We start from the raw sequence: 18,148 nt of genomic DNA on the forward strand, positions 1-18,148 counted from the left end.
ATTTTTTTTATTTTTTTTTTTTGAAATTCATTAAGATGAAAAGGAGAAAAAGGAAAACCGGATTGATCTGGTGGGCCAGCGTATCTAGCAAATGGACTGGAAGGGGATACGGAGATATGCTCTTTCCCATCTATGAGATTTGATAATCCCATAGATGTGATAGTACTGCTAAAGTACATTCCAACGTATGCATCACTCTGGTGAACATATGCAAGATCCAAACGGTCCATCAGGTGGACCACAACGTGTAGATATTTAGGCCACAAATATCAGCTCCGGTCATCAAATGGCCAACAGTGTGAAAAAAATGTAGATAGAATAAGCTTTTTCCTAACCGTTCATTTGTTTTTGTTTGTTTGTTTGTTTATTTTTTATTTTTTACATTGGGCCCACCTAATTAGTTAACCTACCAGATTTTATAGCCAGAGAATCAGTCCACTATAGCGCACTTGATGAATTAGTCTATTGCACATGCATGCATGCCACAATAGCATGTGCACTGGAATGTACATCAAAAGGGCTGTCCACGCATGGGCTTTAAAGAAATGGGAGTTAGATTATACTTATGCGTGCCTAGGCCCTCATTAATTGTTCACCTGGCATTAGATTAATTCAAGTTAAACTAAGTGAGCTTTGATAAGCTTGGAAAAAGTACTTTAAGTGCTGAATTATAATTTTAAAATAATTTTAAGAATATTTTAATTTAAAAATAAAAAATTTAAAAATATTTTAATTAAATATTTTATTATTATTATTTTTTTTTAATACACTATCACTTTTAACATTTAGCCTTTAACATTAAGCGAAGAGATGAGTTGAAAAAAAAATTATATTTAAAAAAAACAAGTACTTAATAAGTTAGATTTGTCAAATGACCTGAATCAGTGAAAGTCATTAAAATTATCATATGTCAATCACAAGTGCTGAAAATATTTTATATCGAGCGGGTGACCCACTGTAGCTAAGTCACATGTCCAAAATCAAATTAGTTGAACAAATCTCTCCTCCTAGTACATGTCAAAATAAGCTGACAGAACGGATGTTTGGGTGACATTGACGCTTGATGAGCAAGTGTCAATAATTGTATGAATGGTATGCAACAAAGGCACACGTGTTGCGTCCTACCCTCCCTATCTCCGGTCACGAGCAGTTCCCGCAGTGATGTATCTGCTTATCACTGTTGTCTATCCATTTTCTCAGATAATTTTAAGATATGAGTACAAAAAGAGAGCAAATCTAACGCTGGATATGAGTACAAAAATAAGCAAATCTAACACTAAAGTGTACCACACCACAAATGACTCTTGTATTTAATGCAACCAAGCTTATTATTTGGTACAATTCACTTAGTGTTGGATCTGCCTCATTTTTGTGCTCATACTTTAAAATGATTTGAGAAAAGGATGGATGGCATTGGCATGAATAAACAGATACATCATGGTGGGCCCACCCACGGAATTGCTCGTTTATGGCTAGAGACGGGAGTGGGTAGGATGCAATCCTCATCCGCATTAAAGTAAATTTAGACCAACTAAATTATTGAAGTCATTGTTGCTAAATCACATCATTTAAACAATCCTAGTCTCTGATTGATGCTTGTTCGTCATAAACAGGACCACTGGATAATTTTCATTTTCAAGCGTGGAATAATCATCAACCAATTTGATAGTTAGATGATAAAAACCATAATTTTCAGTTCATGAATCTAAAACGGGAACAAGTGGATGGTTGATATGAGTTATTTTTCCACCACGTATGCAATTTATTAAATCTCAAAGTGCATGAGTATCGTCCATCACCCTCTACTTATCAAAGTTTTTCGCTTTCTGTAAAAGCATGCATCACTTGCAGTTGTGTGTATGGCGAGAGCTGGCTAACTTTCATAAACCGAGCACCACGTAATTGGTTCCATCGCGGTGTAAAATCCACTCCATTCATAAGGTGCGCCCCTCCATTTAATGGGAAGGGGCTGAAATCAGCCCCAATTATTTCTACTTAAGTGGGCCACACTTGAGAGAACAATGGATAGAGGATGCCAAACATATCGGGTCCACCATCGTGCATATATTCCATCCTATCCATTCATCTGACGTCCATTACCAGAATAAACAAACACTCCAAAAATCAACCTCGTCCAAAACTTAGGCGGGTATCACAGTCGTGAACTTGAAAGGTTTTCCACGTGATTTTATACTGTTACACGTGGTCTGACTCACAAAAGCTCTAGATCAAGCTAGATTTTGTATAGGATAAACGGAAGCGGTTTGGCTGGTGAACCAACACCAGCCGGCTAGCTGGTGTCAAAGTTCTGTGGGCCCCACCAAGATGTATGTGTTTTATCCACACTGTCCATCCATTTTGATAGCTCATCTTAGTGCATTAGCCAGAAATTTTTTTTTTTAAAAAAAGGAAATCGGACTGCCTACTGAGTTACTCTGTACACTCTTATTGTAATGGTACTGAGTCAACTTAGTCAGGCCCACCTTGAATGTATGTGGTCTATCCATACTGTCCATCCATTTTTTTCATCTAATTTAAGGGGTTTATTCCAAATTTAAGCATATCCAAAGATCAAGTGGATCATATCACTGGAAATAGTGGGGATAATGATTTCCACCATTGAAAACTTTATAAGCCTCACATTAGTGTTTATTTGTCATCCAACCTGTTCATAAGTTCATACAGATATGGATGAAGGGAAAACACAAATATAAGCTTGATCCAAAACTTACGTGGCCCCCAGGAATTTTTTAATGGTAGACATTGGAAGATTAGATATGCCTTATTTTTGAACTCAAGCCTTAAAATTATCAGTTAAAATGGATGGACACAGCGGATAAAATACATAAATCATGGTGGACCTCACAGAGTTTACTAAGCACGTGTAGTGAGTTACTCACTGCCCAATACGCTTCTCAAAAAATGAGGCAGATCTACAGCAGGGTGTCCTTACTCCTGGTGGAAAGAGGAGAGGTTAACTCCCAGTACAACTCTATCAAAGGGTTGTAGATGGCACCATGCATTATAAAACTGTATACATGCGCTAAGCGCAGGCCCCTCTCTGATGGTCATGTAATTGATCATAACCGTTACATTGCCATTAGCATATGAAAATATGCTATATATGGCTCATAATTCCAACAATAAGTCCATGAGATATGATATGCTTATTTAGTAGATCCAACATTAAGGGGATGAAATACAGTTTTTAAACATTTTACAACTGCTATAATGAAAGTGGACCTCACTTAATAGATTCAAAATGTACGCCCATTAATAGAATAATAACCTGTCTCAGTTGAAAGTGAGGTTCCCAAAGAAAATTTCTCATGAAAATTTTGTTTTACCAAACTTCTTTTTAAACAGATCCCAATATCTTCGCCATTGATAAGAAAATATAGGAAATAATATTAAAAAGTTTCTTGGGAGACATTAGGTTTCTTTCACTTTCACCAATGAGGTATGTGAAAAAGCTCTAATTTCTAATTACTTCCGAAATTTTCTATGGCTGCTAATGCATACAAGGCATCCCGTGTACACGTCGTGACATGTGCACCGTCCGTTTGATGGATCTGACCATGTAGATGATCTGCTCTTTGTATGGCCCACAACTTCAGAAACAGTCACTTCTAGTTATAAACATCCATTTATTTTCTAATTTTACAAATCAGCTGGCCTGATGTTTCATCGAAGGTAGCTTCATTGCAGATCCAACCTAATGGGTGGCTTGGATCTAGTGCCACATGCAACAATACACTTGGCAACTTTTCATAGATATTTGTTATTCAGATTTTATTGAATTTTAAAGTTTTATTTTTATAATTTTGTAATAAATATAATTAAAAGATTAACTTTTAAAGCCCTAGGTTGAACTGCCCGAGTCCCAAATCAAGTTGTGACAGTCCGAAATATGAGCGAGGTCCGAGTGTGCGTACCATGAGTGTAACGTTAACTCAGCATCTCAAAATGACTTTGGAAGCTTGGTATCTGTAAACACTCCAAGCTTCTTAGATTCCTGCCAAGTCTTTGTTTTTTTTTTTTTCCTTTATTTTTTTTTTATTATTATTTTTGAACGGTAAGTAAGAAGACTTTTATTTCCCTTAAGAGGGCATGCAGCCTAAAGAATATAGAAGGGCCCACACTCCGGTCAAGGAAAATAAAATTAGCGACACCTATAAGTGATATAGAGTGGGTCGTGGACACTTTCATGGCCAAGATAGACTAGATGAGGCCCAATCAAAGATGGAAGATGGACTAGATGAGGCCCAATCAAAGATGGAAGTGATTAGGACTATCAAAACCTCAAAACAATTGTATCTAACAAATTAGAATGAGTTTTTCAACATATCATATATGATTTTGGAGTAAGAGAAGCTAGTTTAACCAACCAACCCAGCTATACAGGGATGCCTATGCTAGATTTGCAAGAATCCATTATATCGATAGTTGAAAGTCCATTTTATTTTCATTTTTATTATAAATAGTAAGTTTTAATTTGATCATAACTTTTGATCCTTTGACTTGTATGAGTTGTGCACAACATAAAAAAGGCTTCTAAAAATTAAGAGAATAATGTGGTTAGGCTAAATTAGACCATTACTATTTTTCGCCGAAAACCATAAAGTCTAGTAGTAGTCATAACCATCTATAAATAGTAAGTTTACTATTTATAGCAAGTCGGAGTTTTAGTCTAAAACTCCATCCTAGGTTTGAGTTCACTATTTAAAAGATTGTAATTTTTTTTTATCATCAATTAATTTATTGCAAATTATTAGAAATTATTTCTATTTTCATCTCTCGCAGATTTGAGAAATCTCTGTGAAAAGTCCAGAGAAGCTCCATGGATTCGGAGTAGTTATCCCAGAGGAAGACGGTGATCGACCTCATCACATCCTTCCCTGCGTCAAGAAGTCAAGGAGAAAAAGCCCCTACCTTGGGCAGGGAAGAAGACAAGAAGGAAAAGATTATACTAATTAATCTTGGTGCCACTAGACAGAATGAGGGTACCCTAATTATATATGTTGTCCTCATATTTACGTTCGTGATTACACCATTTGTTTCTCATTTGCATATGAGCTTTTTATTGCCTTTGTTCACTCTTTTATCTAAACCTTGGTCATTTAAAGAGACAGAAGGAAGGTACCCTAATTAAAGACTGTTGCAACCCCCCACTTGAAGCAGTCCCAGAGGAGGACTGGTTTTGCTCAAAATGCCGAAGTAGCATCACTACTATTAAGGGAACAAACAAAGGCTCTTCTTTATTAATTGAAATGTAGGTGATCCCTCCTCATGTCTTATTGTGTAGTAGGTAATGACACACCCATGTCTCACCGTTGAATTGTATCAAAAAAAAATAAAGAGGCAGTTTGGTTCCTCAGTGGCAGCAAGCTAGGACAAAAGAGTGAGTTACCAGCTCTACAACAAACTATTACTTGAGATTTAGTTTCTCTTCTAGAAGGAAGGGCTGCTACCTGTTGATTGGTTTACCAAATCAAAACCCATTCTAATGAATCCTTGAAACAGTGTAAGACTTGTCTTATAGCAAAAGGATATACTCAAGAATAAGTAATTAATTTTGAAGAAACTTTTGCACCAGTGCCTAAAGTATCACGTCCTTGCTTTATTGCAATTAAACAATGGCTTTTATATCAGACAAGTGTAAAAAATTCGTTCTTGACTTATAGCAAAAGGATATACTCAAGAATATGTAATTAATTTTGAAGAAACTTTTGCACTAGTGGCCAAAATATCATGTCCTTGTTTTAATCTTTTTTATTGCAATTAAACAATAGCTTTGATATCAGACAGGTGTTAAAAATGCTTTCTTGAATGATAACCTTTCTGAATAAGTTGAAATGTGTCCTCCTCTGGGGTCATCATAATCCTCATTAGGTCTATTGATAGTGTCAAGCTCTCTATGGCCTTAAAAAGGCACCACCAGCCTGATTAGAAAATTCTGCAGTATTGCCCACCTGGCTGGATTCTTTCGAAGTATGCATGATATTGCACTGTTTTACTTTGATCACCACATAGATGGATTCTTCTACTTTTGTACGTCGATCCTATGATTATTACTGACAAAGATTTTGTTATTGTCTTCTGAAAAAGCAACCTAGTGACCAATTTGAAATAGAAGATTTAGGTCATCTTGGATATTTCCTAATCATAGAAGCTGCTTACTCTAATCAAGGCTATTTATTAGCATAGTCCAAATATTGCAGCTGATGTTATCAATTATCATTGACATTGTCAGCACTACTGCAGCATTAAATGCAAATAAAAAATGAGAGGGATATAAATATCACGTGGACCACACCACAGGAAAACAATAGTGATTGGATATCCACCATTAAAATCCTCCTAAGGCCCACTGTACTGTTTATTTGACATCCAATCTATTGATTAGGTTATACAGAACCAGATGAAGGGAAAAAAACAAAGATAAGCTTGATAAAAAACTTTTATGACTCCAAAATTTTTTTAATGGTCGACATTCATTCAACACTGTTTCCTATAATGTAGTCCACTTGAAATTGGAATATACTTCATTTTTGGTCTCATACCATAAAATGAAATAGAAAAATAGATGGACGGCATAGATGAAACACATACATCATGGTGAGGCCCACAGAGCACCGACCACCAGCCATTGGATGGTGACAGGGGTAGTAGCCAATCCGTCTCCAATGATGTGGCCAACATATTGCAACAAATCAGTTTTTTTCTATTTGTGGCAATCACGGGATCCGGATTCCATCATTAGACATGCATGACAAAAGCATCAGGAAATCTTTATTTAAGGTGAAAAGGGCAAAAGAAAGTTTTGTTTTTAAGTACAGACCTAGTCTGAAAGGCGTGTATGGAGCTCTTTCATCACACCCTGATCCATAGCCCAAGTGGCAGACTGAGTGAAAGATACCTCGTTTCAACGCTAAGGTCTGGGCATCGATCCCTAGTGGGATTGACTGACAGTGGGGGTGTACTAACAAGCTAACAAAAAAAAAAAAAAAAAAAACTCTTTCATCATATTGCTCTTTCATCATATTACGTCACAGTCACAGGCCTATGGCAAGCAATCCACGTGGGAGGCCAAAAAAAAAAAAACTTCAACTCTATTTAATGTAGTTTATTAATCCAAAACAATTTTAAACTTTATTTGATAAGGGTGCACCAAATTTCATGAAATCTAATGAAATTTCATAGTAAATTAGACTGATTAATCATGATATTTGGTTCAACCAAACACACGCTAAACAATTTGATAATCTGGAATTGTTGGTGTATTAGATATCTACACAACTCTATCATTTTAAGATGAGATTTCACTTTATTTGGTGGTGTAATAGTACATGTTTCCATTGTAATTTAGTGGGTACAAAGACAAACACCTCAAAACAGTACTCACCCCTCCCTATCATTTCCTAGGCTCTATGATTGGACTGGGCCTCCAGCCGTATACCCGACCTAGATCAAGCATAGGCCCACCCTTGGGTGAAATTTAGGTGCCCACCCTGGGCTGCCCGGCCCATTGACATTCCTAGCCAGGACCCAGCTTATAGAACCAGAGTCGAGCTAGGGTCCGGCCCATTGGCCCCTGCTGTACAGGATGCAGAAGACAATGAATCGTTGTGGCCAATGTAGCTTGAATTGGTGCACACAAAGGTGATAGCTATTGTGTCCAAGTGCTTTGATCCTAACCATCCAATGGATGGCCATAAATTTGATGGTTTCAAAAGAAAATGGCCAACAGGACATCACTGAAATCAATGGTTGAGATCTGATCAGTGTGATCACATATAATGCCAAATAGGCCGGACGTTTGGATAATGTGGACTGAGATACATGAATGCCACGTTTACTGTAGGAAAACAGCTACCTCGTAAGTATTTAAGAAGGGCAATTTATATGGGCTGGGCTAGGGCCCGTTCGAGCCTAGCCCATGATCTAAATATCGGAGTTGTTCAGTTTGAATCTAGCCGCACAATCGGTTTGAATCTAACCGCACTATCTCGGCGCTTGAGGTCAAAGTTGTTCAGTTTAAATCTAGCCGTACGATTGTTACTGTCACACCACACACACCACACGTGACAAAAAATAAACCGAGAGCAAACACAATCAACGCTGCCAGGCGACTCCCACGCAATCTGGGTCCTTGTCAATCTCCACGCAAGGGAATACAGAGTACTTATCCTCCCCTGAATTGAGAAAGAGGGGGACTGGAATCCTCTAGAACTCCTCTTTTGTTAGGAAATATATTGGAAATACCTAAATATAAAAAATAAAATAAAATTAATTATTTTTGTTTCACCAGTTGCATTTGGGCATGTTGGCCATTAATTTAGGCTTGGTAGTCTGAACAAAAGATCCACTCTCCCGCATAGTTACTAACACCATTACAGTCATAGTGCCCACACTCATAAGCATCTCAATCTCCAAAACTAGTAATAATAATCTCAATCTCCAAAACTAGTAATAATACTAAACTACACCCAGTGCAGAAAGATAGTGACAGGAATCCTCTACGATCCTTTTTATGCAATGTAGGATCCACCATATTGTAAACGTATAATCCACTCCGTCCATCAGAGTCCCCTCTCCTTTTTAGGCCCTCAACCCAAAAATTAGCTAGATACGTAACTCATTGGGGCTACAAAACGTGGAATATGAAATAAGATGCCAAACATGTCCGTGCGTGGGGCACCCCACAATGCGGCGTATCTTTCATCAAACCCATTAATCATGTCGAACTCATAAGGAAGAAGAAATATATGAATACTGTTGGGGGAAAAATATGACAAGTCCTTGAGTCAGTTTGAGGGTTAGAAGAGTCAGTGAAGCAATGGCTCGGACTCATTGGGCATCGAGTCCGAATAAAACCCGAAGCCCCCAAACACTGAATGAAGAGACGTTATTCGGATCGTGAGGCGCCTAACCTGACCGTAGCCTGAATATCCTGAGCCATAAAGCGAAACCTCTAAGAGAGGAAGTGCACCTCAATGCTCAATCAAAAGCCTCACAGAGAAAAGACCAAACTAACCTAAGATCAGTCGGCCCTATAGCTGCCCGAGCTTTAGTTCGACCCATAAATTGGGTTGGCTAATAGAGAGGGCGGAGATTAGCTGTAAAACTTATCTCAGCACGACCGTGCTAAAGAGATAAGAGTCAGTCGAGCTATACTGCTCCAGATCCGGAAGTTACCTACTAAAACTTTGGATCTCCATCCAAGATTTTCGGGAGACAGACTAAGATCCCCAAAAATCTAGGAACATCAAAGATCATGGGTCCTAAGAGATTGAAATCTATTCTAATTACAAAAGCCCTACAGGGTACTACACCGTTATAAATAATAATACCTTCATCGTGAAAGGTACATAGAAAATTGTTGCCCTAAAACCTTTATTCTAAGACCCATATTCCGACTTAAGCTTCGAAGGGTCTCCTGGTAAAGTTAGGGTCACCTTTCTCCTTCTTCCTGTGCAGGTCCAAAGGGCCACAAAGGGGGTAAGCCAAAAACAGCATCAACAAATACCATCCTAATAAAAGAAACTCAGGCGGGCCACAAAGGGGGTAAGCCAAAAACAGCATCAACAGATACCATCCTAATAAAAGAAACTCGGGCGGGCCACACAACACGAACCTAGCAGTTCTAGGAGCAATTCTACATTGTTCCATGGGTGGTGTAGAACATGTACATTTTAATCGAGATTATGAAATCTACGCATGGTTAGGTGTTTTAGGGACGCGGATTGCGTCCTAACCTGCCTGTCTCCAGCTGGGAACGGGCAGGAGCTCTATGGGTTTTATCCACACAGTCCATCCATTTATCCCTATCATTGAAGGATATAGATCCAAAACTGAGGCAGATCAAAGATATAGGTGGACCACACAACGAGGATTAAACTCTTACCGTTGAAAACTTTGCAGGAGCCACAGAAGTTTTCGATTGAGCTGATATTTGCGTTTTCCCTTCATCCAAGTCTACGTAACTTTATGAATAGGTTGGATGGTAAATAAACTTCACCGTGGGCCTTGGGAAAGTTTCAACCGTGAGCATCATTGCCACCACTGCTTCCTTTAATGCGGTCCACTTGAACCTTGGATTTTCCTAATTTTTGGTCCTATTCCATAAAATGACACAAAAGTGGATGGACGGTGTGGATAAAACTCATACATCACGGTGGCCACTCATAGCTCCTTCTCGTTCGTGTTCGTGTTTTACGCGCCGTCTAAAAAGGTGTCCTCGACGATTATGTACGAGAAAGAGGCGTGGGATCCCTGACTATGGTGACCACCGTGATGTATTCTCCTTACATTGTCCATCTGCATTGAAATTTTATTTTAGAGCATGATCCAAAAAATGAAGCAGATCTAAATCTCAGGTGGACCATAGTAAAAAAAACAATAAGTAGCTGACCATTAAAAATCTCTTGTGAGCCACAGAAGTTTTGGATCAAGATGATATTTGTTGGGTGTTTTCATCTAGGTCTTTGTGACCTTATCAACAGGTTGGATGGAAAACAAACATTCAGGTGGACCCCATGAAGTTATTAATTGCAGGGATTCAATCAAGACTATTTCTTGTGGACGATCCACCTAAGACTTAAATATGCTTCATTTTTCTGATCATATACTAAAATAATTTTTCAACACAGATGGACGGTGTTGATGTAAGTAACATGCATCAAGGTGGCCCCACAGTCAGGGATCCCACCCTCCTTTTAGATCCTGGTGTTCACTTAAGCTGCACTCCCGAGAAGGAAAGAAAGAGAAGGGTATTTTTTTTTAGTATAGACCCAACGTACCAACGTACTACTTACCTTTTTCATTCGTTCATATTTACGAATCCAGAAAAATAAAAATATTCCTACTTTTACATGCTACTTTACCCGGAGAAGTAGAAGTATTTTTGTTAAAAAATCTATCTCTATACTGTAAAAATTTACTTTGGTGAGATAGCTTTAGGGTGATTTTTTTTTTTTTAAGGTATAGTACGGACTTGCCTACCATGCTAAATTTTTCAAAAGAAAAGGGTAGCGGAAGCGGATTGAGTGGGGTACCACACACCATCTATTTATCCGGTGTATTGACGTCAGCAAGTTTTGTGGGTCCCATCATAAGGTATGTGTTATATCCAAACTGTCCATCTATTTGGAGAGCTCGTCTTAAGTCTTGAGACAAAAAATAATATATATCTGAAGATCAAGTGGACCACACTACAAAAGGCAGTGAGGGATTGAACGTCTACCATTGAAACCCTTTTGGGGGTCGGAGAAGTTTTGGATCAATATCCTATTTGTTTTTCTTCTTCATACTTTTCTTTGTAACCTCATGAACAGATTGCATGGAAAACAAACGTTATGGTGAGCCCTACGAATGTTTGAGCAGTGAAAATCATTCTCCCCGCTGCTATTTGTGGTGTTGTCCATTTAAGCTTTGGATATGATTTTTTTTTTTTTTTTTTTTGGCTCATTATTTAAAACGATCTCGAAAAATTGATGAACGGTGTAGATATAATAAATAAATCATTTTGGATCCATGTAACTTTGATCTCCTTTGAACCGTTCGTATAACTCGGAGCTCAAGGAGCGTCGGAGATCGTCTTCGCACGACACGTACCTACACCAGTTATATAGCTGGTGTGTGGTACATCAGCCAATCCGCTTCTGAAGAAAAGATAGCCAGCCAATGCCAACAACCAAACAAACCGTACCAATGGAATAGCACGTTTCCCGCCAAACAAAAAAAAAAAACTGTTAACAGCGAACCTCTACCATTCAACCTGAAAATGCTAATTTTGTCCCACGTCTTCCTCATAAAAGCCTCTTTCTCATCTCCTCGCTCCCATCTCCACCTCCATCTCTATCTCCATCTTTCCCATCCTCGATCGATGGAGATCTTGACCTGATCCGAACTCGACCTCGGTCTTGCATCATCCTCTCCGTCGATCTGGATTCGTAGAAATGGAGGCTCAGAGAATAAAACTGCTACTGCTCCTCTGGTCAAGAACCCTAAGCACACGAGTAGCTCTTGTGGGTGGAAATCACACCGCTTCTCGGTTCTGTACTCGCTAATTCTCTTTCCCTCTATCTCACCGGCCTCCTTCGAATTCTCTCTCTCATCTTTATTATTTAATTATCTTCCTACTCTCCAACAATCTCACTTGATTTGGCCCCGTTTTTACATCTTCAAATCGTGATTCCTAACAGAAAAGGAAGGAATGGATTTGGATTTGCCTCATGGATTTCGACCCAAGAACCATTTCAGAATGAAAAACTTCTACAGAGTAGCCACTGCCACTCCATCTACCAATAACCGGCTTCTAGTCAGACTACCCTGCCGATTCTTACGTATCATCGCTCGCTCTATTCTTTTTGCTTTGGTCATCGCCACGTTCCCTTGGATCGTATCAGTGGTTAGATCCACCAACACTGCTTACATTCCTACTCGGCCACAGCCGGGCGATGATGCGTTCTTCCTACCCATGCTTTTTGGAGACCTATCAGACCTGGGTTTATTTAAACCAGATGATCGTGCTGTCTACGTTGGCGAGGCGACCCACCACCGTCTCCGATTCTTGAAAGAGAAAGATATGGATGTGATCTCTGAACGTGATCTTGTACGACAGAGATCAATCCCCACTGCTACATTCGACTTTATGTTCGCTGATGGCTTCTCCGCCGCAGGATTCATCGACCGCACCCTAAAGAACGATGGCATCGTAGCCATCCAAATGAGTGGCGATCCTGTAGAAAACTTCCGTGTGCCCCTTAACTATAAAATCGTTTATGTTCAACAGTTCGAAGCCACGGTTGTAGCGATGCGGAAAATTTGTAAGGCTGATGAAGCGGCATTGCACCCAACAACTAGCAAAAGGCTTTTAACTAACAGAAGGCTTTTGTCGATCTCATCTGATTCTAGGAAAGCAGCACTCAATAGCCTAGAAGATGTGCTCTTAGAACCACCACGGACTTCTTCAATGCGATCAAATGGCTACCTCAAAAAAACCAAGTATCTGCCTGATTTAACTGGTGATTCACTAGATGGGTATCCACGTCGTGTTTTCATTGACGTGGGTTTGTCTGGTAGAGGCAGTAGCACTATGTGGTTTGAGCAGCATTACCCGAAGAGAAACCGAGACTTTGAAATTTACAAGATGGAGATTGTTTCAGAAGGGCAGGTGGTGTCAGCGGCGCCGCCGATTGGGATGTCGGATTGGTTGAGGATGAATATTAAGGAAGATGAGTATGTGGTTATGAAGGCAGAAGCAGAGGCGGTAGAGGAGATGTTGAAAAGTAGAGTTATTTATCTTGTAGATGAGTTATTCATGGAATGCAAGCACCAGGGCCAGAAAGGTAAGAATATGGAAAAGAGCAAGAGGGCATATTGGGAATGCCTGGCTCTGTACGGCAAGCTTAGAGATGAGGGCGTAGCTGTTCATCAATGGTGGGGTTGAGAAGAGAGTTTGTATGTGTGATGTGCGTGTGTGCTTAAGAGAGGAAGTGATAGCATGTTTCAAATGCATGCATGTAAAACAAGGTGATGGGAGTTGTGATTGAGGTCTTATAGGTTTTTTTTTTTTTTTTTTTTTAAATCGTACTTATATTTATTTATTGTAGTAGGGATTGTGGGTGAGTTTGGATGGAGATATTTTATGAGATTCCCACTAATGTTATTAACATTAGCATTGATGTTTTAGACACCAATTATTTTTTAGTTATAATCTTTCTAATGTATCATCTGCTTATGTTTATGGTGCATTTAAATTTAAATGTAATGCTGGCCATTTGGCTATCTCGCGCCTTGAAATTCGGTTACATAGTGTGCACCGTAATATCCGAGTTATGGTATAAATGACTTGTACATCGAGTTTTTTAAAATCATGTATCCGTATTATTTTTCAGAGTCATAAAATTTTATGTCGTCTAAGTTCTCATCCACATCCATCATGCACACATAATAACCATCATTTGACACTAGTATTCACAAACTCTCAACTGTATACATCTCTAACGATTCTAAAGAATACTAATTAGTCCAATAAGTCTATCCATTTAGGATCTCACGTGAACATATTCAAAACTTTGAACTTACTAAAAATAAAATATTTTAAATCGTTTTAAACTTAAAGTTGCTAGACAATAATAAACTCCTAATATAAATTACAAAGCAAGTAGCATGAATTTCATTTAAACATGTTAATGGTTTAGCATGTTCAGCTCATCTTCTTCAATATAGGGTTACACTACCTTTGTAGATCATTCACCAATTCAATCTCTTATCCTTGAAATTGAGCAACTATCACATCTTCCATAAAATATGTACAATTTTTTCATCAATACAACGTGAATTGGTCAAGCCCAATGGGTGAACCCATCATAGTTCATGCACGTCATAAATAAAATAGAAAATATATGATTGTTATGTGATGCATGAATACACCAAGTGGGTTGTGTAACAACCCTAAATTGGAAGATTTCGATATTCGTGGTCATCCAAAGATGGCATGAGTCAATCCCTTGTTCTCTCTCTCTCAAGAGAGTGTCTCTACCAACCAGTTAAGTGATTTATTTTATTCTTACTCTAAAAATTAAATTTATAACCATTAATTATAATTTTAGAGTTAACTAAAATTCTAGGTCATTACACTTAAGATTATAATTCAAAATAGTTTTAAAATTTTTATTTGGTCACTACTTAGTTATTAAGTTATGATAGTAAAATCATAAACATATGTTGCTATGATCTTCCAGAAGAAACTCGGATTGGATAGCAACCCTTCCCTATAGAGACCTCAGTACTTGTCAAGAGTTGTGGGCCCCACCAGTGTGTTTTATCCATTCTGTCCATCCGTTTTTGCAGCTCGTTTTGGGGAATGAGCCTAAAGATGAGGCTGATCCAAATCTCATGTGGAAGAAAGAGTGGTGATTGAATGCCCACCGTCAAAACTTCCTAAGGCCTACTATAATGTTTGTTTGTCATCCAACCTATTAATTAAGTCACACTGGCCTTACCCAATGTTTGTTTCCTGTTGTGTGGCCCGCTTGAGTTTTGGATCTGCCTCATTTTTGTTTCATTTCCTAACATGAGCTAGAAAAACAGATGGACGGGGTGGATTTCTCACAAACATTATGGTGGGAACCTAGCTTCTGACCGCAGGAACTTCCTGCGGTTAAGTGTTGCAGGCAATCTTGCCGAGTTGGGCTGAGGTTAAAGGTCGGTTAGGTCCAGCTATAAGGGTGCAACTTCATTGTCGGGCCGGGTGATCTAGGTTGGGTTGGTTGAAGTCGGGTTGAGCTCACATTGGAAATCCTCCAACTCAAGGTCGTTTAGGTTAAAGGGCTTGGGGAACCGATCCTCAACGGTTGAGTTGAGCTTGGGTTGATCCTCAACACATAACTACTCCGAATCCACGGAGCTTCTCTGGACTCCTCACAGAGACTTCTCGAATCCACGAGGAAAGAAAGCGGAAAATAGAAATAAATTCTAATAAATTCGAAATTGATTAATTGATCATTAAAAACGAGTTTACAACCCTTTAAATAGGGCTACCAAGCAATGGGAAAGAAATCAGAAGTAAACTAAAAAAAAACTCTTAGAATTCGCAAATTACTATAAATAGTAAACTTACTATTTATAGATGGTTGTGATGTCTACTAGTATGCAAGGTTTTCAGCCAAAAAGAGTAAGTGTCCTATTTGGCTTCACTAAGCTATTCTCCTAATTATTCTAAGCTCTTTTCACGTTGGGCGCAACTCCTAAAGCCTGACGGATGAAGAGTTATAATCAAACAAAAACTTACTATTTATAGTAAAAACGAAATTAAAATAGGGAAATGACCGTCGATCAAGGGGTTTTTCGTAATTCCGAGCTATGCAACCCGACGTAGCAAGGTTGGTTGGCTAAAGTAGCTCGTTCTACCCCAAAATCATATATTTTACGTCAGATAACTCATTCCAGATTGTGAGATACGCCTGATCTAAGGTCCGACGGTCTGGATCACTTCTGTCGTCGACCGGGCCTTTTCTAATCCATCTTGGCCATGAAACTGTCCGCGACCCGATCTGCATTAGTCTCATCCTCGAGTTCTCATCATACTCTGGTTCATGATACTTGGTCAGGTCCGTGACATTGAAAGTCTGTGAGATTGCCATGTCATCTCGAAGATCAACAACATAAGCGTTGTCATTGATCTTTCGGATGATTGGTACCGGTCCAATCTTCTTATTTTTCAACTTGTTGTACGTCCCGGTCGGAAAACGTTCTTTACGCAGATGGACCATTACTTGGTCTCCCAGCTCGAACACTTTTTGTCGCCGATGCTTGTCGGCTTGCTCCTTGTATTTTTCATTCGAGGCATGTAACTTGGTTTGTACTTCCGCATGAATGCCCATGATCTTATCAGCCATATATTCCGCTGCAATTCTCATGCCTGGGAGCTTGGGCCGAGGGACCAAGTCTAGTGTGTGGCGAGGTACTCATCCATAAATAACTTGGAACGGGATTTCCCTGTGGAGCGGTTCACCATGTTGTTGAATGCAAACTCCGCTGAGACAATGTCAAATTTCACTGTTTCGTTTTTCTCCCGAAATACATCGAAGGAGGTTTCCCAACGTGCAATTCACAACCTCGGTTTGACCGTCGTTTGTGGGTGGTAGGCGCCGTTGAATGAAGTCGTGTATCAAATCGAGTCCACAAAGTTCGCCAAAAGTAGCTTATGAACTTCGTGTCACGGTCGAAGTAATAGTCTTGGGAACCCCGTGTAGCCGCACAATTTCTCCGAAGAATAGATTCGCCACGTGTGTTGCATCAAGAATCTTCTTGCATGAGATAAAGTGCGCCATCTTAGAGAAACGATCTACCACCATGAACACTGAATTCATGTCGTGTTGTGTTCGTGGGAGACCAAGCACAAAGTCCATAGATAAATCCTCCCAAGGGTCATCAGGCACAGGTATGAGGTGTAGAGGCCCGTATTCTGAGATTGTCTATTCGAGGTCCGACAAATATAACAACGTTGGACCGCCTTTCCCACATCACGTACCAATTACGGCCGGTACCGTTCTTCCACAAAAGCTCGCGTCTTGTCTCGCCAAGGTGTCCACTAAGGCCACCTCCATGTAGCTCTTGGATTATCCGTTCCTTAGCGAACTGTTTGGGATGCACGATCGATTTTCCTTGAAAAGGAACCCGTCTTACATATGTAAGTCACCGGATGACCTTCTTGGCATCTAACCCATGCGTCCTTCAAGTCGTCGTCATCGGCATATATCTTTGAGGCACTCGAACCCGACAACATCATTGCTCATAGTGACTAATAAAGTTGCACGGTGACTCAATACATCGCCTACTTTGTTCGTTATCCCGACTTATGTTTTAGTGCGAACGTGAATTTCTCGCAAAACGAGATCCATCTAGCATGCACACGGTTAATGTTAGCTTGACTATTAATGAATTTGAGAGCTTGATGGTCCGTGTAAAGTATGAATTCCCTTTGAATCAAATAATGTCGCCAATGCCGCAGTGCCTGGACCACCGCGTATAACTCGATCTCATATGTAGACCACTTCTTACGTGCATCGCTAAGTTTCTCACTGTAGAAGGCTACCGGCCTACCTTCTTGAGACAAAACTCTCCCAATTCCAACATATGAGGCATCACATTTGACTTCAAACAGTTTGTCGAAGTTGGGAAGTACAAGAACCAGGGTCGTGGATAACCTGCGCTTGATTTCGGCAAAGCTCCTGTCGGCTTCTTCAGTCCACTGAAACTGCCCTTTCTTCATGCAATCTGTGATTGTGATACAATGGTACTGAAATTTTTCACGAACCGACGATAGAATGTCGCCAGTCCATGAAAACTTCGCACTTCGTGAATATTTGTAGGAACCGGCCATTCTCTGATTGCCTTCACCTTTTCCTCATCCACCCGAATGCTCGTGGATGTTACGACAAAACCCAGGAATAATAGGCTATCAGTCATGAAGCTGCACTTTTTAAAATTGAGATACAGTTTATTTTTAGTAAGCACTTGAAGGACCTTCTTGAGGTGTTCCATATGAATGGTTTCGTCTTGACTGTATATCAAAATATCATCGAAGGAAACTACAATAAACCACCCAATGAAAGGTTTCAGAAATTGGTTCATCAAT

The 18,148-nt window shown here is 39.5% G+C and overlaps 1 protein-coding gene across 1 annotated transcript; it reads left to right on the forward strand.

Moving 5' to 3' along the window:
- The first annotated feature begins 11,848 nt into the window (after positions 1-11,848).
- LOC131226609 (uncharacterized) lies at positions 11,849-13,789 on the forward strand. The gene has a single exon (XM_058222186.1). The coding sequence runs from the start codon at positions 12,218-12,220 to the stop codon at positions 13,451-13,453; it is 1,236 nt and encodes a 411-aa protein (XP_058078169.1). The 5' UTR covers positions 11,849-12,217; the 3' UTR covers positions 13,454-13,789.
- The last annotated feature ends 4,359 nt before the right edge of the window (positions 13,790-18,148 follow it).

This window comes from Magnolia sinica, chromosome 2, assembly GCF_029962835.1.
Source record: "Magnolia sinica isolate HGM2019 chromosome 2, MsV1, whole genome shotgun sequence".
NCBI lineage: Eukaryota > Viridiplantae > Streptophyta > Magnoliopsida > Magnoliales > Magnoliaceae > Magnolia > Magnolia sinica.